At 37.1% G+C, this 27,937-nt stretch overlaps 1 protein-coding gene across 5 annotated transcripts in view; it reads right to left on the bottom strand.

The window, feature by feature from the left end:
• The window catches only part of bsk (mitogen-activated protein kinase dJNK), a 662,508-nt gene that overhangs the window by 9,539 nt on the left and 625,032 nt on the right, over positions 1-27,937 (bottom strand). For all 5 annotated transcript variants that reach the window (XM_067138509.2, XM_067138506.2, XM_067138507.2 and 2 more), the window contains 4 exons: positions 25,886-26,020; positions 25,666-25,795; positions 19,601-19,759; positions 6,803-6,927 (listed from right to left, as the gene is read on the bottom strand). In XM_067138509.2, coding sequence (XP_066994610.1) covers positions 6,803-6,927; positions 19,601-19,759; positions 25,666-25,795; positions 25,886-26,020 — 549 coding nt within the window. The remainder of the gene's footprint in view (positions 1-6,802; positions 6,928-19,600; positions 19,760-25,665; positions 25,796-25,885; positions 26,021-27,937) is intronic.

Below are 27,937 nucleotides of genomic sequence, written 5' to 3' on the forward strand. Positions count from 1 at the left end.
CAACTGTAGAAGATTGTGTAGTTGTTTTTAAGAATACAGAGTTACTTCTCTTATCTCAGCAGACATTGACACTCTGGAAAAGTACTGCAAGTTTCTATCTGCACCTGATGAGAAGTTGCGGCAGCTTGTACGTACGGCATGAGTAACAAACATTAGAATGGAAGATAGGAAAACTTAAAGGGTCCACCTTTTCAATACAAAAAATGTTATAGTTTATTTATAACATGTATTTGCACTTGGAACTAGTTTCGACGCTGTTTGGCGTCATCATCAGCCAAAATGTGGGAAATAGGCCAGCATGTAGGCATTTATATTATACAAGGCATTACATTAAACAATACATCTTACAAGGAGATAAAAACAGAGACGAATATAGAAACAAATGAATCGTTGAGAAAGCAAAAGTTATACATATTAAAAATAACCTTAACCACACATCTTGCAGTGCGAAAGTAATCTTCTTGAATGATTCCTGAATATAAAACACACGCGCACACATTTCTGAAGAGCCAGCAGGCAGGACAAAGTAAAGTGAAACCTTAAGAGTTCTTCTGAGAAGAGTTCATCATTTTTTCTATGTTTCGACTAACTAATGAAGTCTCCCTTGAGTTTCTGATAAACATACACAACAGGAAATTCTCCTTCACTCTCAACAATAGCTATAAAGACCAACGGTAAATTTCATTTTAAATATTGTGCAGAGACGTGAAAGCATGAACTTGAACATGATATAACTCCTTCATTTAACCCAATTTTTTACACAAGGTGTTACATTAAATAATACACATCTTACGAGGAGATAAAAACAGGGACGAATGTAGAAACACATGCATCGTTGAGAAAGCAAAAGTTATACATATTAAAAATAAGCTTAACCACACAACTTGCAGTGCGAAAATATTTGCCTTGAATGATTCCTGAATACAAAACGCACGCGCACACACTTCTAAAGAGCCAGCAGGCAGGAAAAAGTAAGGTGAAACCTTAAGAGTTCTTCTGAGAAGAGTTCATCATTCTTTCTATGTTCCGACTAACTAATGAAGTCTCCCTTGAGTTCCTGATAAATATACACAACAGGAAATTAAACAATACACATCTTACAAGGAGATAAAAACAGGGAAAGTTATACATATTAAAAATAACCTTAACCACACATCTTGTAGTGCGAAAATATTCGTCTTGAATGATTCCTGAATACAAAACACACGCGCACACATTTCTGAAGAGCCAGCAGGCAGAAAAAGTAAACTGAAACCTTAAGAGTTCTTCTGAGAAGAGTTCATCATTTTTTCTATGTTCCGACTAACTAATGAAGTCTCCCTTGAGTTCCGGATAAACATACACAACAGGAAATTCTCCTTCACTCTCAACAATAGCTATAAAGACCAACGGTAAATTTCATTTTAAATATTGTGCAGAGACGTGAAAGCATGATCTTGAACATGATATAACTCCTTCATTTAACCCAATTTTTTACACAAGGTGTTACATTAAACAATACACATCTTACAAGGAGATAAAAACAGGGAAAGTTATACATATTAAAAATAAGCTTAACCACACAACTTGCAGTGCGAAAATATTTGCCTTGAATGATTCCTGAATACAAAACGCACGCGCACACATTTCTAAAGAGCCAGCAGGCAGGAAAAAAAGTAAGGTGAAACCTTAAGAGTTCTTCTGAGAAGAGTTCATCATTCTTTCTATGTTCCAAATAACTAATGAAGTCTCCCTTGAGTTTCTGATAAACATACACAACAGAGAATTCTCCTTAACTCTCAACAATAGCTATAAAAGACCAACGGTAAATTGTATTTTAAATACTGTGCAGAGATGTGAAAGCATGATCTTGAACATGATATAACTTCATTTAACCAGTCTTGGCAAGAAAACCTGCAAAAGTTCTTACCTAGGGCAAACAGGACGCAGCTTTAAAATCAGATATGCAGAACATGTCAATGCCATAAAACACAACCGTTTTTCTGCGGTCGGCCTCCATATAAAAGAATTTAAGCACAACTTTACTGAAATAAATCAAGATCTTGAGGTATTAGATATTCTAAACAAAGGTTCTTTCCTAGACGTCACTGAAAACCTCTATATTCATTTAGACCAATATTTCAATCCCAACCTAAACATAAATGATATCTCAGAGAAACCAAAGATCCTATTCGACTTTCTCCTTGAATTTTTCAAAAACATGAATATCCCGAAAAACAGATCTGTCTTTCAGATTATGCATAATACTTTGTCACGCCACACACTTTCACCACATCACCCTCCATACTTCCCCTCCTTCTCCCCTACCGCTCCTCCCCTCTCCCCTCCTAATCCAACAATGGCCGCTCCCCAGACCTAAACTATCCAACACGCTCTGTTCCTCTTCATCTCGCGCCATAGCTTTACCGCCTCATGTCCCACAATAAACATCATAGAAACCTGCCCCCACCCTACACGTAACGCTGCAACAATACACCACAAATACTGGCACAGTCGACCTCCAAACTCTCAAAAACATATTCCTTAATACCAATTTTATATTCTTGTCGAGCTGAATACCGGACCTGTGAAGATTACAAGATTATTTTGTGCATCTACAGAATGGTGTGTTAATGAAGCTATGTAATATAGAGAGAGAGACTTTCAAAGGTGGTTAAATGAAGAAGTTATATCATGTTCAAGATCATGCTTTCACATCTCTGCACAGTATTTAAAATACAATTTACCGTTGGTCTTTTATAGCTATTGTTGAGAGTTAAGGAGAATTCCCTGTTGTGTATGTTTATCAGGAACTCAAGGGAGACTTCATTAGTTATTCGGAACATAGAAAGAATGATGAACTCTTCTCAGAAGAACTCTTAAGGTTTCACCTTACTTTTTTCCTGCCTGCTGGCTCTTTAGAAATGTGTGCGCGTGCGTTTTGTATTCAGGAATCATTCAAGGCAAATATTTTCGCACTGCAAGTTGTGTGGTTAAGCTTATTTTTAATATGTATAACTTTTGCTTCCTCAACGATGCATTTGTTTCTACATTCGTCCCTGTTTTTATCTCCTCGTAAGATGTGTATTGTTTATTGTAACACCTTGTGTAAAAAATTGGGTTAAATGAAGGAGTTATATCATGTTCAAGATCATGCTTTCACGTCTCTGCACAATATTTAAAATGAAATTTACCGTTGGTCTTTATAGCTATTGTTGAGAGTGAAGGAGAATTTCCTGTTGTGTATGTTTATCAGGAACTCAAGGGAGACTTCATTAGTTAGTCGGAACATAGAAAAAATGATGAACTCTTCTCAGAAGAACTCTTAAGGTTTCAGTTTACTTTTTCTGCCTGCTGGCTCTTCAGAAATGTGTGTGCGTGTGTTTTGTATTCAGGAATCATTCAAGACGAATATTTTCGCACTACAAGATGTGTGGTTAAGGTTATTTTTAATATGTATAACTTTCCCTGTTTTTATCTCCTTGTAAGATGTGTATTGTTTAATTTCCTGTTGTGTATATTTATCAGGAACTCAAGGGAGACTTCATTAGTTAGTCGGAACATAGAAAGAATGATGAACTCTTCTCAGAAGAACTCTTAAGGTTTCACCTTACTTTTTCCTGCCTGCTGGCTCTTTAGAAGTGTGTGCGCGTGCGTTTTGTATTCAGGAATCATTCAAGGCAAATATTTTCACACTGCAAGTTGTGTGGTTAAGCTTATTTTTAATATGTATAACTTTTGCTTTCTCAACGATGCATGTGTTTCTACATTCGTCCCTGTTTTTATCTCCTCATAAGATGTGTATTATTTAATGTAACACCTTGTGTAAAAAATTGGGTTAAATGAAGGAGTTATATCATGTTCAAGTTCATGCTTTCACGTCTCTGCACAATATTTAAAATGAAATTTACCGTTGGTCTTTATAGCTATTGTTGAGAGTGAAGGAGAATTTCCTGTTGTGTATGTTTATCAGAAACTCAAGGGAGACTTCATTAGTTAGTCGGAACATAGAAAAAATGATGAACTCTTCTCAGAAGAACTCTTATGGTTTCACTTTACTTTGTCCTGCCTGCTGGCTCTTCAGAAATGTGTGCGCGTGTGTTTTATATTCAGGAATCATTCAAGAAGATTACTTTCGCACTGCAAGATGTGTGGTTAAGGTTATTTTTAATATGTATAACTTTTGCTTTCTCAACGATTCATTTGTTTCTATATTCGTCTCTGTTTTTATCTCCTTGTAAGATGTATTGTTTAATGTAACGCCTTGTATAATATAAATGCCTACATGCTGGCCTATTTCCCACATTTTGGCTGATGATGACGCCAAACAGCGTCGAAACTAGTTCCAAGTGCAAATACATGTTATAAATAAACTATAACATTTTTTGTATTGAAAAGGTGGACCCTTTAAGTTTTCCTATCTTCCATTCTCAGTTCAATATGGACAAAAATGAAATTCTTAGGTTTAAATAACAAACATTAGTCATGACAGACAATGCAATCTCTTTGAATATTCTTTATCAAACTGTTCATTATGCAGTACTTAAAGAAAAAGTATAACTAAGGCACAATTGCTCTTCCACTTTGAAACTTCACGACAGTACTTCAAGTTGGAAGAGTCATCACAGACGGCACAGATGCCATAGTCAGGCCTGAGACTTGAAGTAGACGCATGGGCGGCAGCCATGCTTATCCCTCGCACCTCTTACCATGCATCCACGCGACTTTTCATCAGACAACCATAGTACTGTATTTGCTCGCAAATAACTCTCACTCTTTTGACGAAAAATAAGTGTGAACATTTTCTGTGCATGATATATGCAGGGAATTGTGTGCTAAAGATCGTATTCCCGAAAAAAAAAAACCTGTAAAATTTGCAGTAGGATATTGAAACAAAACAACTCTCATACTTACCCTGTTCACTGTCACTGCCTTCAGTCTCAGAACTATTCTCGCATGCATCATTCTGGTCACTGTCCCATACTGCATCATCTTGACTTCCGTCCAACGCATTTGCCATGCCCGTCTCCACGAAACTCTTCACAATAACATCTGTCAACACCATAACCTATGCCCGCATAACCCAATCACACACAAGTTCAACCAACGCCTACTGGCGTCAGCTCATGCTCCCCTCCTGCCATCCATTTGGCATACATTTACGTATGTTGTTCTTGAAGGGCTTGTTGACGGAAACATCTAAGGTCTTTAGACAATGTGTGAGTCCACCAGGAATTACGAGATCAGTTTTCATTTCCTGAAGACGTTTCTTTGTGTCTTCCACCAAGTGTCTGCGGAAACTGTCCCACACTAGCATTGCTGGGCGTCGAATCAGTGCCCTTGGTCATGCTCCCCACACATAAGGACCCAGTCCTTGACAAGAGCTGTATCCATCCATCCTTTCTCTTGAACTTGTACATGAATGCCTTTGGGCAACTTCACTTTAGGCACTGTTTTTCTTTTGAAAATAACGGACAGTGGCAATTTTCTTCTGTCTGTAGTTATTACTAGCTTGACAATGCAATGCTGTTTTTCACACTCTTTGTACATACAAGAACGTTAGATTCTCCCGTCCTGTTGATGGTGGTGTTGCATGGCATGTCAAAGTTTATTGGGGTTTGATATGCATTGCTATTTTGGAAAAGAGGTACTTGTTTTTCTTCCACATTGCTATCACATTGCGATGGAAATATATGATTCTGTCGCTGAAATTGCTTGGCATTCACTGGCAGAGAGATGTTCGCCTTCGCAGACACAATCCCTTTCGTGTCATGAATCTCCAGATACAACCCCGGCTCACTTTCAGATCTGAAAAGCTGATTCATCCTTTAATCGCTAGTTCGCACGCTTTGAAATGTACCATCTCATGCGAGATACTAAAACCATCATTTTGCAACTCCGTAATGTAATGAAGCAACTCGTCTTCCAGCACAGGAAATTTACCAGTTTTCAACCCTTTGAATACCTTTTGTGTTCAGTTGGTGATTTCTAGCGCAGCTTTCCGTTTATGCCAGTAGCGAACATTAAACTCAGTCACACTGAATTCTCAACTAGCAGCTCTGTTACTATGTTCTTGAGCATAATTTATCACTTTGAGTTTAAACCCAGCCGTATAACTCCCATGTTTCTCCATAACTTGAAGATCAACTTACACAAGAAAACTTAACTGACAAACAAGAATGAAAAGTAAAGACAGAATACTGGTACTTGTCGACAATACAACAGATGGACGATACCTAATACTGTGATCGCTTGACTTCCTGGACAGGGACACACTCCCAATTCACGTGATCAGCTCTGCCGGATAGGTAGCGATAAGCATATTAACAAAGACGGAAGAGTGAGAGGGATGGCTGAGCGTGTCTGATTGGCTAGGAATGTGGCCTTGGGGCAGGGATTTGTGAGTTCGGTATTTTTGTTACAACAGCTAGCCTCAACCACTCTGCAGGTAGAAAGAAATGCAGCTTCTTCTTCTTGTACTGTTACGTACAAAGTACCATAACAGCAGTTGGTACAGGTCCAATATTTAATGCAGGCACGTCCATGGAATACCCAAACTTTATTTCATGTATATACCGTATGTCTTTATGACAATGTCAGAAATTAATGCAAGTTATATGCAGGGATTTTTTTCCTGCAATTTCAAATGTTAAAAATGGGATGAAAGATATACGTGGTGGCGAGTTATATGAGAGCAAATACGGTATATTATGAGCCCCTTTAGCTGAATTATCCTGTATAAGCAAAGAATATATGACTGTGTTATACTACAGCAGACATGTACTCTGTGACAGAAAAAATAAGCAGTGTTAGTAATACTTACAGCATTCACTTCAGCCTCATCATACCACACGTTGATATATGGATGAAGAAGGGCTTCATCTACTGATATCCGCTTCTCTGGATCAATAACCAGCATTCCAGACAAGAGGTCACGGGCCTGACTGGCTGTAAACACAACAAAACAATGCAACAGATTAGAAAAGAGAAGAAATCTACTACTCTATTGCATATATATTGGTAAGTAAATACATTTTTTAAAAGCTATCATACAAAGTTTGGAATTAGCTAAATCAAATAGTTCTCCATTTCTTTAAAAATGTTTTAAATTTTTTTATTACTTTGAGTCTGTGGTTAGTAGGAAAGAAAGACCTTAGTAACAATTGAGAATTATTTTTTTTTATTGTGATTCACCATTATCGTCATCAGATGCAGCTGCTTGGGGAAAATATTGTTCCCCTCCATTTTATGCTATCCCTTCACTCTCACAATGTTCCAATCCTGGTCCCTTTGCTTTTAGCTGCTCTTGTATGTCTGCCTATTATAATCTAGGGCCTTCATCAGCCTCTCATTAAATTCACTTGAAATTCTATGGTTTGTTAAGGAATTCTTTCTTACATTTCATAAGACCAAACAATTTCATTCTTCTGGGCCTTATTCACACAGAAATTGAGAGATGTTATGAAGGGCAGCAGGAAATTATTGTATGGTAGCTTAAGAAACAAAAAGAGAGACGCAGTAAACACCAGATTTGTGAAGGATGAAGGCAGCATAATATTAACAAAGCCAGAAGAAATAAGAAATATGGAAAGAGTATTTTCAAAAGTTGCTGAACATGAGAATTAATGACAGTCATTCAACGGACCACCAGAAAAGGCAACTAGTTGATGAAGAAATGGACACAGAAATTACAATTAATGAAATTGAAATGGCAGTCAGAAAGATGGAGAATGGAAAAACTGCTAGAATAGATGAAATTTCAGTGGAGATGATAAAGGCAGCTGGAGCTGTACGCCTGCAGTGGACATATCGAATTCTCAGGATTGTCTGGGAGAATAAGGAGGTCCCTGAGGACTGGCAAAAAGGAATAATTATCCAAATTTTCAAGAAAGGTGATAAGAAAGTATTGAAGAACTACAGGGGAATTCCTCTGATATCCCATGTGGCTAAGATAATGGAAAGGATACTAGTAATAATAATAATGTTATTTTGCTTTACGTCCCACTAACTACTTTTAAGGTCTTCAGAGACGCCGAGGTGCCGGAATTTAGTCCCACAGGAGTTCTTTCACCTGCCAGTAAATCTACCGACACGAGGCTGTCGTATTTAAGCACCTTCAAATACCACCGGTGCCTTAACCGTCTGAGCCACTCAGCCCAGCTAAAGGATACTAGAAAGTAGGGTAAGGTTGAGGGTTGAAAATCAGATACAGGAAAATCAGTTTGGTTTCAGAAGTGGAAGGTCAACAATAGAGCCCATTTTCATTATGAGACAACTAATGGAAAAGCAATGGGATTATGGGAATGTTAAATGATACGGTGATCAGATTCATTGACATTGAAAAGGCATTTGACAGTGTCCCCAGGGCTAAAGTTTGGGAGAGTCTGGAGCAAAAAGGAATTGGACAGCAATTAATAAAAATGATCATGGCAATGTACAAGGAATGTTATAGTTGCGTGCAAACAAAAGTTGGCATAAGAAGTTGGTTCAAAATCACTAGTGGGCTGAGACAAGGAAGTGTTCTATTGCCAATCCTGTTTATGATAGTAATGGATGACATCACGAGAACAGCAAAAGCAGCGTATGGAGGAAGAGAAAGTAACATGTTGTTATTTGTAGATGATATTGTGATTTGGGGAGAAGACAACATGAATGTTCAAAGACAGTTGGATGTGGTGAATGAGAAGATCGAAGAATGTGGATTGAAAATAAGTGTAGAAAAGAGTAAAACTCTTGTTACGATTAGAGGGGAGAAAGAAGGGAAAGGTCAGATTAGTCTTGCAGACAAGCCGCTGGAAGTAGTGGAGATGTTCACATACCTGAGAAGTGAATTAATGGAGAATGCTCGGCTGGATGCTGAAATTAGTAAGAGGATTCAAACTGGAAGCTGTTTCTATCATAGTATAAGAAACATGTTATGGGACAAAGATGTGCCAATGGAAGCAAAGGAAACTATGTAAAAGATGTATTACATACCCATAACAACTTACGGAGCAGAAACAATTGGACAATGACAAAGAAGGATGAGAGTCGAATACAGGCAGCTGAAATGAAGTTCTTGGAGAGTATGATACAGAAGAGTAGAAGAGACAAAATAAGGAATGAGAAAATCCAGGAAGAAATTGGAGTGGAAAAAATTAATGATAGATTTGAGAAGAGCCGACTAAGATAGTTTGGGCACATTAAGTGAATGAGTGACGAAGGAATGCCAAAACAGGTGATGGAAATGCAAATGCAAGGAATGAGAGGCTGTGGACAACCACGATTGAGATGGAAGAACACAATCCAACGCAGTATTAGAGAAAGAAACCTGAACTGGTACACAGTGTTAGAGGAGGAGTGGTGGAAAGACCGAAGAAAGTGGAGAGGAACCATATTTGACCCTATCCAGCTGCAGCCGGATAATGGGAAATGATGATGATGATGATGATGATGATGATGATGATGATGAAATACCGTCCCCCAGATCTGTCTCTACTTCTCGTAATCCTCACAGATCTACTCTCCTGTAGTTCCTTAATACAAGAAGTATCAGTTTTCTGAAATAACCATCAATTGTATACTGACAGGAACTAAAGGAAGCATTCCTCTTCTGTGGTCAAAGTTTCTCAAAGATTAAGGTTTCAACAGAGTGTCCTTAGGCAAGATTGCATTAATGGCCTTAAAAGGCTCACTATCTATTTTGAGGAACCATCTTTATGGTCATGACCTTAAGGAACCTTTTTAAATGTAATATATATAAAGACTTGTTTGGTATACTCCATCTTGTGGCAACCCATGACTTTGGGTGTTCTGAATGAATAAATAAGGGGCATTGTTCTACCTTTATTCGCTTGAATTACTGTTGAAGTAGGCCCTACTCAAACTTACTGACTTTCATGAATATAAATATAAACATTTACACATAAACTTGGTATACTTTCTCGCACTGAATGCATATCTCCATGAATAAATTAAATACTTCCATTATAGTCAATCTACAGTTAAAAATGAGGTTCATTTACATTGTAAGTCCCATTATATCAGTACATCATTGTTGGAATTACAATAACCACTGTATTCCAAATATGCCTGTTGATCAGGTAGGCCACTATCATACAGCAGCACTGTATATTCCTTCCAGCGGTGTCGTATTTCCTTACTTTTCAGTCAAATTTACAGAAAATTGTTGTTAATTAATAAATAAACACTCTTTCATTTGATATTTTACTCAGATTATTCATTATATGTCTTTTCTTAGTATTGTTCCCACTAATATAAAAAACAACTATTCTTACCTACCTCCAATTTATGAACCTAACTGCCACAGTCTATCTAACTTTCACTCCCATAAAACAAATTTCCTCTAAATATTGAACAACAAAAGATTTTCGTTGTGCCCGCTGCATTTCCTAGATGCTTACAAAAATGGCACGGAGGAAGGTATGGCCCACTCAAGTTAAAAAGAATACACAATGAAGTCATGATATCGAGGTATAACAGAAGACTATGTATAACTGGGAACGGATGTATACCGAAGGCGGTGCAGAACAACAAAAGGTCAAGTAGATTGTTTTAAAGAAAAAAATAGAACAGAAGAGATTATTATAAAAAAAATACACTTGAAAAATTGAATTCGCAGGGTCAAGATGTGAATTGCGATCGCGCGACAAAAAGGACAAAATTTTTCTAGATTTCGGTGGAAATTCATAAAGAAAAACTACATACATTAAGAAGAAAACGGGATAATCAACCCAAAGAAATACTGTGAATAGCCAAAATACTTCAGATAAGCAAAGCTCGAACTAAATACGCTTATTGGAACCCGAGGTGCAAGTCCAATGTTATCGCAGAAAAGAATTATATGAACTGCACAAGAAAGAAAAGAACTGAGAAAAAGTTATTTTATTGGCGCAGAAGCTGAAAGGAAAATAATTCTGAAGATTATTTAAGCTGATTCTGTAGATTTTTCTCCGAAAAAGATAAAATATATTATATGCAATTTTAAAGAGTTAGCCAAATATAACGTAGAAGAAGGATAAGAAGAATAACTTAAGAAAAATATTATTCTAATTTGAATTTTAAAACAACCATGTTCTCTTCGGGAATGTTTAACTTTGTTGGCAGCCTTACGAAGAAGATGATGAACTGCTAGACGTTTAAGATGGACCGACCTGGAGAGAGGTATCATCCAGTCAGATGACCAGCCCGAGATGAGAGATGGATATTGCCTACCAAGACCAGTTCTGAATGGGAGAAGTAGTCCAGCTCAACCCTAGATCCAGACCGCAAAACTAACCGTGTGACGGTCAAAGGAGAACAACTGACATTGGAGTAACGAGAAACGAGCTAAGTCCTTACAATTAGTATCATAATTCTTAACTTATAATATCTTTTGGCATATGATTCAGTTCCTCATTTACACTACACGCAGTCACATCGAGCTAGAGGTCCGTGCTGATTCGAGATCAGGTTTAATCTGCCCAATTCCACCTGGCATTGAAATAATATTCAAGATCTCAGCCATAAACCACGGCCTCAGCCAATCATTAACTTACTTTGAACAATATTACATAGCAGGTGTTAAAGTTAAAATAAAATATAAAATATCAAAAACCAGATATTTCTCACAATAGTCAAACACAGACTGTTTTAAAAAAAACTTTTCAAAAGGAAAGAAAAAACTTGTATATGATATCAACTTTACAGTTATATATTATGAGGAACCAAAGAACAACATTCTAGAAATTGTGTATCAACATGGCAGATGTTTTGAAGAACTAACAATCAGTTTTATATGGACATCCTTGTATTTTCGCTAGGCCAAATTATAGACATTTTTAATCACCCCCAATAATTTTGGATGCACAAGATAATATTGTGTTTTTTAAGACATATTATTTTCTACAGGATAATTGGTCTTTGTCACTTAGCCACATTTTAATGTACATATAATGACTTAAGATTTGTTGATAGCATAGTATGCTAATAGCATTGCACTAATAGCATTATATTTTTTATTCTAATATACCTTGCAATCAATATCTCAATGGCTGATGATGGCACGATGGATGCCGAAACCGGTCCCATAATGTATACCATGATATTTTAAATAAACATGTGATGTTTTAATTGAATTATTATGTTAATGTATTGAATAGGTGGAAACCTTTAACTTTATAAGCATTGTAAATCTCGAGTCAATAGAACAAAAAATGAAATTCTTAATATTAAATATGCTGTGGAGTTGAATAGGTGTTAGAACCATGATATTTAAGTGTGCAAGTGATAATATGCAGTGAAGTGTGTGATATTTAAGATATTAATGCTATATTAAGGCAGAATGGAAAATTCTAAATTCCCATGGAGGGAATAAGATATTTTTTCACCAATACAGCATGTCAAAAATGTCAAAAACATATCAAATGTGTTTTTGATATTAAGGCAGTATAGAATTATCTATCTATCTATATATATATATATATATATATATATATATAAAATAACTTGTCCTGACTAACTGACTGACTGACTGACTGACCGACTGATTCATCATCGCAGAGCCAAAACTACTGGATGTAAAGAAATGAAATTTTGGGGATATATTCATATTATGATGTAGGTGCTCGCTAAGAAAGGATTTTTGGATATTCCTTCGCTAAGGGGGTGAAAAGGGGGGTGAAATTTTAAAATGAGTGTATCTATATCTCAAAACTTTAAAAGTTTACAGATGTAAAAATTGGTATTTAGAATCTTCTTTAAAAATAAGGAAACACATATTTTTTTGTTTTCAGAAAATACCAATAAGAGGGGTGAAAAAGGGTGAAAAATGGGGGGAAATGGGTTGAATGCCTTTAATCAGGTTACCAGTAGTTATATCTCAGAAACTGAAGATATTACAGACCTGAAAATTGGTACTTTTGATCTCTTTTAAAAATAAAGAAACACGTATTTTTTTGTTTTTGGAAAATCCAATTAATACGAGGGTGAAAAGGGGGTGAATTTTTAAAATGAGTGAATCTATATCACCAAAATTTTAAAGTTTGCAGATGTAAAAAATGGTATTTAGAATCGTCACTAAAAATAAACACGTATTTTTTTGTTTTCAGAAAATCGCAATAGGAGGGGTGAAAAGGGGTGAAGAAAGGGTTGAATGCCTTTAATGAGGCTACTTATATTTCAGAACCTGAAGATATTACAGACCTGAAAATTGCTGTTTGGGATCTCCTTTAAAAATAGAAACACATATTTTTTTTTGTTTCTGGAAAATCAAATTAACGGGGGGGGGGGGGGGTGAAAAGGGGGTAATATTTTAAAATGAGTGTATCTATATCTCAAAACTTTTAAAGGTTATAGATGTGAAAATTGGTATTTAGAATCTCCTTTAAAAACAAAGAAACACGTATATTTTGTTTTCGGAAAATCCCAATAGGAAGGAAGGGTGGAAAAGGTTGAAGAACGGTTCGAATGCCTATAATGAGTCTACTTATATTTCAGAACCTGAAGATATTACAGACCTGAAAATTGGTATTTGGGATCTCCTTTAAAAATAAAGAAAGACGTATTTTTTTTGGTTTTGGAAACTCCAATTAATGGGGGGAGGGGGTGAAAAGGGGGTGATTTTTTAAAATGAGTGTATCTATATCTCAAAACTGTTAAAAGTTTATAGATGTAAAAACTGGTATTTAGAATCTCCTTTAAAAATAAAGGAACACGTATTCTTTTGTTTTCGGAAAATCCCAATAGGAAGGGTGTAAAAGCGTGAATAATTGGTTGAATGCCTTTAATGAGGCTACTTATATTTCAGAACCTGAAGATATTACAGACCTGAAAATTGGTATTTGGGGTCTACTTTAAAAGTAAAGAAACACGTATTTTTTCGTTTTTGGAAAATCCACTATTGGTGGGTGAAAAGGGGGGGTGAATTTTTTAAAATTAGTGTGTCTACATCTTAAAACTTTAAATTTACATATGTAAAAATTGGTAGTTAGAATCTCCTCTAAAAATAAAGGAACACGTATTTTTCTGTTTCCTGTAAATTCCAATAGGAGGGGTGTAAAAGGGTGAAAAATGGGCTGAATGCCTTTAATGAGGATACATATATCTCAGAAACGAATGATATTACAGAACTGAAAATTTGTATATGGGTCTTCTTTAAAAACAAAGAAACACGTACTTTTTAGTTTTTGGAAAATCCAATTAGTGGCGGTTAAACAGAAGTGACAAATTGGGGTGAATTTTTTGAAAGACTATATCTCCAGAATATCTTGGAAACGTAAAATGTTAGACGTAAAAAGTGGGTGTTTGGAATCTCATGTAAATGTAAAGAAATATAGGTGATTTGTTTTTGGAAACTCCTGTTAAGGGGAACTCAAAAGGGGTGAAATTTTAAAATGAGAATTTTTACAGTATGTCTAAAAAAACGTAACATGTTACAGAAGTGAAAAATGGATATTTTATCTCTATTAAACATAAAGAAACGTGTATTTTTAGTTTTCGGAAATACCACTTGGCTGGAGGAGGGGTGTAAAGGTTTCTAAAAATGGTGTTGAATTCTTTTAATTAGGCTACTGATATCGCAAAAATGAAGATGTACAGACGTGAAATTTGATATTTGCAATCTGCTTTAAAAGTAAAGAAACACGTATTCTTGGAAAATCCATTATTGGGGGGGGGGGGGGGTGAAAGAATTGAAAAAATAATTGACTTAATTGTATGAGAATACATACATCTAATAAAAACTAAAGTTGTTACAGATGTGAAAATTCGTATTTGGATCTCCTTTAAAAACAAAGAAAAACGCGTTTGGGGGGGGAACCATCTTGGGGGGCGGGAGTGTAAAGGAGTTGAAATCCTTTCATGAGGACACATAAATCAAAAATTGAAGAAGTTAGAGTCGTGATAATTGGTATTTAGAAGATCCTTTACTATTAAAGAAACAAGTTTTTTTTTTTGCGGGAAAATTCACTTGGGGGGGGGGGGGAGTAGTGTGAAATGAAGTGAAAAAAGTAAATTATTTTTATAGGGATACTTATATCTCAAAACTGAAGGTAATAGACGTGAACATTGGTGTTTGGAATCTCCTTTAAACATAAAGAAACACGCCTTCTTTTAATTATTTTTTTGGGTGGGGGGTGGCGGTAAATAAACTTAACGGCGGTGGGGTGTAGAAGGAGGTGAGACCAATTGAGTTTACTGTACTTAATGTACTTATAAGGATCCTCCGTTGCTCAGGCGGCAGCGCGCCGGCCTCTCACAGCTGGGTTCCGTGGTTCAAATCCCGGTCACTCCATGTGACATTCGTGCTGGACAAAACGGAGGCGGGACAGGTTTTTCTCCAGATACTCCAGTTTTCCCTGTCATCATTCATCCCAGCAACATATAATAGTAATAATAATAATAATAATAATAATAATAATAATAATGTTCCGGACCGTCGTCAAATGTGCGGACCGCGCTGGAAACGGCTCCTGGACGGGTAATGACTAAGAATGCAGTCCGGCCGCGGGCTCAGTGCTGCCAAGGCACCCAATATGACACTACGCCGGATCTCCTGAAGGATTTTATCGATATTAAAAATGATTATAGGAAAAGATGGCAAAGATTTACGGACCCAGCTGACTGGGAGGAATACCTGAGCGTAGTCCGGGTAGTATGAAATCGATTGCTGGGAAGAAAGATTGAAAAATGGGAGGAAACGTGCCGTATTCTAATAGAAAACAAGTCAGATCAGGAATTTTGGTGGATTCTCGCTGAAAACGAGTCAGATCGCGAATTTCGGCGGATTATATATCTAAAATAATAAGCATTCAATTATAAATTTCAGTAAAATACCGTAGCGAAGCACGGGTATCTTGCTAGTATATATATATATATATATATCTCACGAATGGATCACCGTGTTTGGGCAAATAATTCAGTGAAGTAGTTGAGAATACAATTGGCAATGACTTGACATAACAGCTGATCGCTAAGAACTAACATATGTTATAAGGTATCAATAAATCTTGAGTAAAATGTATTCATGGATTACGTCACAGATGGACCGCGCGTCAGAAGAGAATGATTGTAATTAAGTACTCCTTGTAGAGCGATATTACCGGGCGAGTTGGCCGTGCGCGTAGAGGCACGCGGCTGTGAGCTTGCATCCGGGAGATAGTAGGTTTGAATCCCACTATCGGCAGCCCTGAAAATGGTTTTCCGTGGTTTCCCATTTTCACACCAGGCAAATGCTGGGGCTGTACCTTAATTAAGGCCACGGCCGCTTCCTAGGCCTTTCCTATCCCATCGTCGCCATAAGACCTATCTGTGTCGGTGCGACGTAAAGCCCATAGCAAAAAAAAGAGCGATATTATTATTTGTAGTAATAGAAACATATGTAAGGTTATGCATCGTGATTTTATTGAGAGGAGTTGAATATGGGAAACACATAGCGACATATTTATGAAAGCTATATATCAGTAATTGCAACGTTTGTGTTGAAGGTTATGTTAAATAAGAGGTAATATTGAGTAGTTGAGATGATAATAATGGATCGTCGGATGAGGTAATAAAAAGGTATATCAAGTGATATGAAGAATTATATTATGTTTTATGGTAATTACAAGGTATATATTGGAGGAAGTTAAATGTCATATGTGGAAGGTATGGATATAATGAAACGATGCGAATAAATAAGAGGAAGTACACCGTGGGATTGACCAGAATTAAGGTATGAATATTGAATATTGATATTTAGCTGAGATTTAGATGGTGATGTAATGTCAAGATAGCTGTTATGATGGAAGTATGCGAGTTCTGTGACATATTCTCGAAACGTATAAAATGCGAGATAAATGACATATTATACATATACGGTTAAGTAATCGCAAAGCATAGTATTGAGATATTCACCTTCACACTGCAGAAATGAATTAAATAACTTGCACAGTAGGATTATGATTAGAATACAATGTATTTAAGCATATTGAGCCACAGATATATTAATTAAGAATTATGTGGATAGAATAGAAAGATTATTTATTTTAAAACAATGTATAGTTGAATTTGAATTTTATGAAAGGTTAATATATAGGAAGATGATACATTAGGAGCCAGATTTAGCAGGCATTAGGGGTGTAAAGCCTTAGCATGTGAATCGTTACTGATTAATTTCCTAGAATGAATCCGAATTGATTGGGTTCAGATTTTGTTTGTTTTTGATGGCGATATAATTATGAGAAAAGACTTAGAAATGTTATTACAATATAATAATTGCAGTTGGAGTACGTATTCCAGTAATACATAGGATGTCCCAAGAATAATTATGGACAGTAACGCTGATTCTTTTAAAATTCCATTTCAGAAACATTTCAAATAAGTTAATGCTATATCTTTGTTTTTCTTGATAACTTACAATTCTTGAATTATTTAGGCCCTATTCTAAATAGTGATAAATGTAGCCCATTCCCAAATTAAGTTCTCATTTCTTAGGGCAATTCTCTAATTAAATAAATGTGGATCTTTGTTTCTTTATATGATTTTGTGAGTGTTAATTTTTAGTGATAGTTAATTCTTTATCTAGTTTGTAAGATGATTCATTAATTGATTGCGTGAATATGAATGCGTTCAATGGTGAAGTTTTAACGTTAGTATAGGGTCTAGGCGATCATGAAAATACTACTGCGTTTTTTGGGTGAACTTTTCTCTTCATGATCTCACGTAAAGCGGAACCGAATGAAAAATTTAAAGATTTTTCTCATGGAACGAAATACCCTGGGATTACAAAGAGCTGTTGGGAGTTATTTGCAACCCGTTATGACGAACGGGTGCATGGTCTTGTGGAAAAGTGTATATTTCAAGAAACAGCTCTTTGCAGTAAGCTGCAAAAAAAAGTTGAAGTCTTTGATAAAAAGTAATTTTTCCATCAAAACATCACAGTTAACAGTTTAATAAGATATTTTAAATGCATCCACATTCCCACAATTAGGAAATATTGTCCCATACAATACAGGATTTTGACCATCCCTCACGTTTTTCAACATGCCTTTAAGTGCAGCAGGCTCAGAAAGGGCAGTTGCCTTAATCGACAATAGACAAACAGATACAATGCGAACAGTCTTGAAGATTTAATAAGAAGCATTCATAGAGCTGTTAAGCATTTTCAGCAGCATAACACATTCTCTCCGAGATCAAGATCTGGTCGAACGAGAGCTACTACTGCAAGAGATGACCGATTCATGATCTTGCAAGTGTTGAGCGACTAGTACACAACTGCAGTTCAGATCCAAAATCGCCTCTGTCAAGTGCATAAGGTGGCTGCGAGAGTATGGAGAGTTAGTGTCTACAGCAAGCAAACCTACATTCAAGACCAGCCACTGGTCAGCAGTTGACACATTAAAATCTTACTGCTTGACTTGACTTTGTCCATCAGCATGATAAATGAACTGAAGAACAGTTGGGTAATGTTCTCTTCACAGATGAGTCCAGGTTCTCTTTGTGGGCTCCTAATGGAAGAGAAAGAGTGTGGAGAAGACCTGGAGAGCGCCACTCCTCTTGCACTTCCTCAGAACGATCATCATTCGGAGGGGGATCCATCACGGTGTGGGGTGGAATAACCACAGTGGCAAGAACAGAATTGCTGCCAATTGTAAATGGAGCACTTAATGCTCACTGCTATGTGGAGATTATTGGGATGAATAAGGTATCAGAAACCTGATACAGAGTATGCAGAGAAGGATACAGGCAGTAATAGCCTCCTGAGGGGCAAATATGCATACGAGTATCATATTGTAAAATACAAGGCATGTTTGTGTTTCTTTTAGTGTTGACAAAAGATTAAGGGACTTTGCAATCAACATTGTTCTCATACTGAAACCCCACTGTTTTACTCACTGTTTTCCTTCCCCACTGATTTTGAAATCTGAAGAGTGAAAATGAAGGATAGAATTGCACAATTGAAATTCAAAGAGTAAATAGTGTGAAGTAATCCTTTATTGCAGTAAAATATAACATAATTTTCAAATTAAAAATGTGTAAGAATTATTCCGTGTTCCACGTATTTTGCATATAGCTGACAGTCCACCGACCTAAATTAGCTCACTTGCTGTATATAGGTTTCCTCTAATCCACAGCCTCCCTACTTGCATGAATATCATTTTATAAAACCAAACATAATACATCTGGATGAAGATTGAACAATACCAGTACCTACTTTAAAAAGACATGAAAATTAACTATACCAGAGTCATCATAAGTAATAAATTTCATATTATTCTGTATTGAAGAACAATATAACATAAAAAATAGCTAAACGTTTCCACCTATTCAAGACTATTTATTGTAACCTTTAAGAAGTTCCATATATTTGATGAAACTAGTCTTGCCTTAACTTATATTGATTTTGACTTATGATGGTCTGCAGCAAGACCAAAGCTAGTTTCATCAAATATATGTAACTTTTTAAAGGTTACAATAAATGGTACTGAAGAGGTGGAAACCTTTAGCTTTTGAATTACATTATATTTTATATTACACCAGAGTAATGCAAAAGTTGAAGAGATAAGAAATGAATATAGTTAAGGATATCAATTGTGTGGTGTTTTTTTTTCCCACAATAAACTCTATTCTATCCTCTAGACTATTCAGGCTAAAATCTATTTACCTTTCAATTTATTATGTTCAGAAGAATCGGACGGGAAGAGAACATCCGGGAACAGGCGCTCAAATGAGTAGCCAGGATACCGAGGACGATTCTCAACGTAATTCCTCACAGTAGGTTGTAGCCTCTTCATGAAGTCTTGAGAGGGGGTGCCCAACTGCTCTATAGGACAGAAACCAGAAGAGAGTAGAATATTGCACAGTATACACTCGAACAATTAAAACATCACTTTTTTTTTAGGACATGCTGAGGTTGTGTATATTGTCTGTCTGCAGAAACTCTGTCTCTCTACAGACTATATAATGACATAGTTCTATTTCCTCTTAAACCAACAATCTCCACAGACCATCAAAGACCAACAATATGTGAATAGTAAGAATTTTAAAACAGAAAATTGAAGGTATACAACAGGAAGTTTTGAAGCTCGCTTTTCTCACAGTTACTGTTTCAATGCCCTTTTGTTTAGAGTTAGTTGCTGCTGAATTTAGAGTCAAGGAGCAACGTGGTCTTAAGAGGGAAGGCACAGCTTTTGCTAGCTTAAATGTAGTAAAATTCAAACTATTATAACCCACCCAATACAAATACTACTTCAACAAAATTTTTGCAAGCTCAACATACCAGGTGTATGCATAAGTTTTTGCTGGTTTTTGTGGTAAAGAAAGCATGTAATTTTCAAGGGAAATTTAATTTTTGTTTATTCAAAATATTGGCCATCGGCTTCTACACACTTCGCCCATCTTTCAGGTAAGTTATGAATACCATCCCAGAAAAACTGCTAGTCTTTTGTGGCAAACCATTTGTCGAGCCATTTTCCAACTTACTCGAAATTGCTGAAGTGCTGCTTTGAGAGCGCTTGTCTCATTGATGCAAAGAGGTGATAGTTAGATGGTGCCAGGTTGGAGCAGTACGGTTGGTCCGGAAGGATGTCCCGTCCAAGCGATTTCAAGATGTCTTTCACTGGTTTCACTGTGTGAGACAGTGCATTGTCGTGTAACAAAATCACTTTCCCATGTCTTCTGGCCCATTCTGGTCATCTTTCGATCAATGTGTGATTTAAATTAATCATTTGTTGGCGATAGCATTGTGCATTAACAGTTTCGTCGGGCTTCAAGAGTTCATAATACACAATACCGCTCTGTTCCCACCAGACACAAAGCATGGTCTCCTTGCCGGTTAGAACATGTGAAACATGGAGCATGTTCACCGTATTTTTCTACCAGCAATGACTTTCCACCGCCTTCTTCTTTTGATTAAATAAGAAAAGCAATGCATGCCGCAAATGTTCCTTTTCAGGCACTAACGTTGACTGATCACTGAACAATACAACACAGACGCTAGTGTTTAGCGGACTCAACTTGTGTATGTTGGTAGGTTAATGTCAGACGAACGAACTGACATATGTGCCAAATTCATATGCTGAGTACTGTTCGCTGTCGCCATCTCTTAGTATGTAGCAATCCCAGCTTCCTTTCTAACCACGTAATTCTTTAACTTGTTCACTACTGATTTTTAGAATTATGGACCTCAGGAACTTCATATCAGATGCCAGTAACCTTGACGAGTCTTTCTTAGTGAGGGTGCAGGTTTCGATACCATAGGTTAAGGTCGGTATGGAGGACTGACTGAATATCAAAAGCTTTGATTTTGTTGGTACTTTGGGATCCCAGAGGAGTGTTCATACTTGCTGGTAAAAGTGAAAGTTCTTCTGCACTCTATTTGCCACCTCCTTCGTGGCTAGTGTATCTCGAGTTATTACACTGCCGAGGTATGTGAAGTTTTCCACATGGATGGTTTTCTAGCATGATGTTCACTGGTCGTCCCTCTCTGTTTATGGCCATCACTACTGTTTTGGCTTCTCTTATCTTGAGATTGAATTCTTGGAACTTAACCTTACATTCATCAAATCTCAACTGTACTTGTTCCTCAGTTTCTCCTCAGATCACAATGTCATCAGCAAAATCCATTGCATTTAGTTCACCACAGGTTTCCTTGATGTTATTCGTTTTGTCATCTATGACAGGGATAAAAGATAGTGGGGATAGTCTTGCTGGACTCTACTTTTGGTTGCACACAGCTAGTACAGTGCTCATTCAGTATCTTAACTTTCTTCTCCAGTCCCACTGGCATATTCCTCTTTCTGAGGCATTCCCATATCTTCTCTCTTGCAATGCTGTTATATGCTTTCTCAATATCCAGGAAAACTGTGAACAGATCTTTGCCTTTCTCCTAATATATCTCCATTAACATACTGACACTGAAGATTAGATCTGTTGTGGACCTATTAGGCCTTAAGCCATACTGTTCCTCTTTTAACTGTGACTCTAATATGACAATCTGATCTCTAAGATCTTCTCAATAAACTTAAGCCAATGAGGAGAGTTATTCCCATTCCCCGGTAGTTGGAGCATTTTCGGCACTTTCCTTTCTTACAAGGGGGATAATGCCACCTTTGCTCCAATCAACAAGTACCTTGTCTTCCTTCCAAACTGCATTCAGCACTCTGAGTAGCCACTTTTACCCTGGACTCCAGCTGCTTTAATAATGTCCGTGTTGACTTCATCAATTCCTGGGGATTTCCCTTGTGGCACCTTCTTAAGGGCTGCTTCTGTTTTTGCCCATGTAATGGGAGGTTCCTCTGTGTAGGTTTCAAAAGCTGATTCTCATGTTTTCAAAGCTACTTCTGTCCTGTCCAATAGGTGATCAAAATGATTCCTCAGAACCTCTCTAATATCCTCTTCTTTCCGTGTCAGGGTTCCATTGGGATCCTCAACTGCTTTGATGGTACTGACTGCATTCCTTTTTGTTTGTTATCACTCTCAACAATAGTTTCATATTGCCTCAGCTGTCTTCCTCCAGGTTATGAGTAAAGTTCTCCCAGAACTTTATCTTCTCTTCGTCTACTCTTTTAGCCTCAGTTTCTTGTCCCGGCAAACTTGCTTGAAGTTTCTTATCTTCCCTTCATCCCTTATCAGTTCAGGCTTGGATTTCTCTCTATTTTGTGATACATCCATTTCCTTTGTTAAGGATTTTACTCTTTCATTCCACCAGGGTGTCTCCTTTTCCCTTATTCTCACACTCCTTTTCCCACAAATCATCCTCTTTTGACACTCTTATCCAGGGAGCTTTAGCGTTGGGCTGTGAATCATTGACCTTCCTCCACTTCTCGCACCTCCCTGGAGATACATCAGATACACATTGCTTCTGAGATACTCCTTAACTCTTTTTTTTGAGCCACTTTGATGCTTCATATAGGACATTGTTATGATGGGCTCACTATACCCAAAGGCACTTTCTTTATATCTAACTGCCAGGCTTTAATGAGGTCACCCCTAACTTGAGGAACAGAAGCTGCCTGCTGGGTTCTAGCATTATTTCCTCCATTGGGGGACCAGTGCTCAACTCGCTCCTCCACCCAAAGCCGTTGGCCCCTTTGGGGAGCTGGGTTATTTACTGCTGCCCAACACTCTGCTAAAGGTGAAAAATACAACCAACAAACCCCATGGCACTGCACCCCTTGAAGGGCCTTGGCCTACCAAGCGACCGCTGCTCAGCCTGAAGGCCTGCAGATTACGAGGAGTGGAGTGGTCAGCACGACAAATCCTCTCAGCTGTTATTATTGGCTTTCTAGACCGGGGCTGCTATCTCATCCTCAGATAGCTCCTCAATTCTAATCACGTAGGCTGAGTGGACCTCGAACCAGCCTTCAGGTCCAGGTAAAAATCCCTGACCTGGCCAGGAATCGAACCTAGGCACGCTACCCCTACACGAAAGGACCACCGAAAAATACAACTATCTTTCATAAAATTCAAGTGACATTGCTACATAAAAGAATCATTGACTGACTAATTGGACATAGAACATGATGCTACAGATTTCTTTTGATTTATCGGAACCCTCTGTCTCCCCTCTGGGTGGAGAGAAATTAACCCCACTCTCCTGTACGTCGTAAGAGGCTACTAAGAGAGGAACAATCAAAGAATCTGTATTTGCTCTTCTATGCCTACAAACATATCCATGATACAAAGCTTTTCTGTGTAGCGGAGAAATTTACGTATATATTATATGATAGCCCGAACAATCCCTTCAAAGAAGCCTGAATGATGGACTGACTAAAGTGATCTTATGTGGTCATAAAAGAAGAAGAAGAGGAAGAAGATGAATGATAATGATAATAATAATAATAATAATAATAATAATAATAATAATAATAATAATAATAATAATAATAATAATAATATAAATAATAACACTAACCAGCATGATTTTTGCGGCAAGGCATCTGGTACATGATTTTAACTAAATAAGGTCTCCTGATTTCAGAAATGTCATTGGTTCTTTTGTATCACATCTAGTTTTCATGATATTTGCCATTTACTGTCTGAAAATGTGTCATTGGACAGAGAACATGATGCTACAGATTTCTTTTGATTTATCGGAACCCTCTGTCTCCCCTCTGGGTGGAGAGAAATTAACCCCACTCTCCTGTACGTCGTAAGAGGCTACTAAGAGGGGAACAATGGTGCTGCATTGTGATAACGGCGAATCAGGTGTTTGTGGATTCCTACAAGAGGAGCTTAAAGGCTGTACTACTTCATAACGGAAACATTCTAGCTTCGATTCCTGTGGCACATTCGATTTCACTAAAAGAAAATTACAATATATCACAATGCAAACTCTTTTAGATAAAATCAAGTATCATGAGCACTGGTGGGATGTGTGTAGTGACTTGAAGGGGTGTGGTATTGTATTAGGACAACAAGCAGGCTACACTAAATTCCCTTGTTATTTATGTGAATGGGACAGCAGAGCTAGGGACAAACACTGGTCTGCACCTTCTTGACCCAAGAGACAAGTTTTGACACTTGGTGTGAAAAATGTTACAAATGTTACAAATGCTTCATTAGTTCACCCACAAAAAAAATTATTTTGCCACCGCTACACATCAAACTGGGAATCATGAAGCAGTTCGTTAAGGCCTTGAACAAAAGTAGCCTCTGTTTCAAGTACATTGCAAGCAAATTTCCACATTTATCTGATGCAAAAGTTAAGGAAGGCATTTTTAATGGACCACAAATTATAAAGCTTATGAAAGACAGAAACTTTGAACAGACGATGAATGCCATGGAACTTGATGCATGGAATTCAATAAGAGACGCCATAATGAAGTTCCTAGGAAATGTAAAGGATGAACAATACGAAACAACAGTGAAAACGATGTTGGGTGATAGAAAGAGTTGCGTAGAATGAGTCTGAAACTGCACATTCTCATCTCGATCAATTTCCGAAAAATCTTGGGGCTGTTAATGAAGAGATGGGAGAGAGGTTCCATCAGGACATCAAGGAGGCAGAAAGAAGATACCAGGGGAGGTGGGATGAACCAATGATGGCCGACTATTGTTGGTGTTTGAAAAGAAAAGACAAACTTTGATGCAGTCAGACGCTGGGGAGCCAAGCGTTCATTCCAAGCGGTCATCTAGGACTGTTAAAGTTGATTTGTTCACATTTATGAATTCATAAAGATACTGAATAATAGTTACATTGTTTGCTTGTAAATCATGTTTAATTGTAAAAATAAAATGCTTTCATTGCCTCAGAGTTGTTTGTGTGTTTTTGTGTAAATCAGTATTATATTACAATAAATGCTAAATATTTCATTGTAATTTTATACTCAATAATTATTCATTGTATACAATAACTCAAGACAATATTCAACTATTTCAAAATATATATAATAATACAAAGAAATATAGATATTTCCAAAATTATCAACATTTTTCAGTACTTTTTAAATGCAATATTCAGATCGATCTCTTATTTTGATATACCTATTGCGAGAAAACGTGACGTGATACGTAGAAATGGACAACGGATTTATGTTCAGTGACCCATAATTAGTTAAGATCACCTATCACACCTCTTGCCGCAAGAAAAAAGTTTGAAAATGCTGGGTTGTGTAATAATAATAATAATAATAATAATAATAATAATAATAATAATAATAATAATAATAATAATAAGAAGAAGAAGAAGAAGAAGAAGAAGAAGAAGAAGAAGAAGAAGAAGCTTACCTATTATTTTATTCCACTGGTCAATGTGATCTGTTCCTGGGAAAAGCACTCCTCCTCGGATCATTTCTCCCATGATGCAGCCGACGGACCAAATGTCCACATTCTCTTTATAGCCCATACCTAGGATCACCTGAACAAAAATGAACCATTGTATATTTTAAACTTTAGGACACAAAATGTGTGGGGGAGGGGGAATTAAGAACCAAAAATAAAAACTTACTTCTGGTGCTCTGTAATACCGGGTCACAACGTACGGTGTCATCATGAACGTGGTGCCAGCCGTCCGGGCTAGCCCGAAGTCCAGAATCTTAAGAGTGCAGTCTGATTTAACAACTATGTTACTTGGCTTCAGGTCCTGTAGAAATACACAATATATTAATCCAAACATATAAATATTATTATCTGTCTGTATGGTGTAACGTAAAGGAATATCATATGACAACAAACATAATTACAGTGGATGCCTTCTTAACTGGTCGTTATTATTATTTATTTACCACAAATCATACAGATTATATGGACGGTCTAGTTAAAAAGGGCAAGCCCCATGTACATTAGTTGCTTCACAGACCTACTAAGCTAATATATACAATAATTACATTATTCACATATTTACACTTGTGCAGTAATTCATTTACACGACGGCACTTTCACTCCCGTCCATGTACACACAGAAATTTACATCTTTTTACATGGTTTGTAAACTGTGTTAGAGGCAATGCTTTTATTTTAGGTGTTAGCTGATTCCAGAGATGTGCGGAGCGGCTGTAGTAACCAGATTGATAGGAGGTGGAACAGGCAAATGGAGGGACAAAATTAACGCTTCTGCGGACAGAGCGAAAGGACAGGGAAAGGCGGCGAAACGGGTCAAGGTTAATGGAGCCAGTGAGGGATTTTCTGAGGAAAATCAAGTCGGTTCTTTTGACAATGGCTTCTATTGAGTGGAGATTAGCTGAATGAAGATGGGAGTGGTTATCAGCCTTTCTGCCCGATTCTGTATTGTCTGAAGTTTGTTTAGATTTGTGACTGTGGTGGGACACCAGACAGGAAAACCATAGGTTAGTATGGGTCTTATCATACTGAGGTAGGTTGTTTGTAGGGCCCTGATTTGAAGCTTTTTAGGTATTTGCTAAGAAATCCCATGACTTTTATCGCTTTTCAACTTGCTTCCTCCGCCTACAGGTTCCATTTCAAATCCCTAGAAATAATTAATACTAAAAGTTTGATATTTGCACACTGCGGTATTAAAATCATGTGTGTTCTCTGTGCAGTTTCTTGATCTACTTTTTCTAATATATTTACATTTATGTTTAGCCCATTCACGGAACACCATACAGATAAATTTTGTTGGTCTAAGTGTAGTTTTCGACTGGATCAACCAGCCAATCTGGTAAATAATATCACTTTCAGTTTCCCCCAGACACAAGAGTCCACACTGCCTCCCACCCTGCCCAGTCACAGAGAAGATGCAACTTGTTTCACACTGCTTATCACTAGAGCCCAGAAGTTAGGCAAAGTGCCTTTTTTATCTGAGTGGATATATCGAAGTGTCACACAGAGACGAATATGTTTCTGTATGTCTGGGAACGGTAGGACCAGTTACTATTTTGCCTCTTTTGCCTATTTTAGCTTCTGTATCTTATTTGACAGTTAAATGCCTTTTTTTGCCTTTTTTAAGTTGTTGTGAATATTTTCCGGTGTTCAATGGCAGCATTTTCTGCTGTTATTTATGTATTAACCACTTGACGAACTTTGACAAATCTCTCCATCTTGGCTCTCGACTGCACTTCAGTACAAAGACGGATCTCTCCGTCCGCATGTAGTGTTTATTTCTGGACCCGTTCCAAGCCGGTTTCCTTTGTAAAAGGATTTGATATTAGAAAGGTAACCTCTTGACAGATGGAAGCACTGTTTTATTCCATTGATGTATTCGATAAACACTTCTGTACAGTTATTCCATGGAAAGTATAACCTGTATCTTAGCAACCTCATCGTAAGCGAAATTATGGTTGTCTCCAAGTTGAGTGACGAAGCGATTATAAGGGAAATTTTAGAAGAGTGTGACGCTGATATAGGAAAAAGTGACGAAGAATTTAGTGGAAGTGAAAGTAGTGAAAATTCTTGTGACAGTGACGTGAGCACTGGTAGGAGTAAACAAAGTGCTGTTTTGCCGCCATATGTGTCATTGAATTTTAGGCCTACATCTAATGCCACACCAACGGCTTCTATTTATTTATTATTTATTTACATATTTTACGCCCACACTGGAGCA

This window comes from Anabrus simplex, chromosome 1, assembly GCF_040414725.1.
Source record: "Anabrus simplex isolate iqAnaSimp1 chromosome 1, ASM4041472v1, whole genome shotgun sequence".
NCBI classification, from domain to species: Eukaryota; Metazoa; Arthropoda; class Insecta; order Orthoptera; family Tettigoniidae; genus Anabrus; species Anabrus simplex.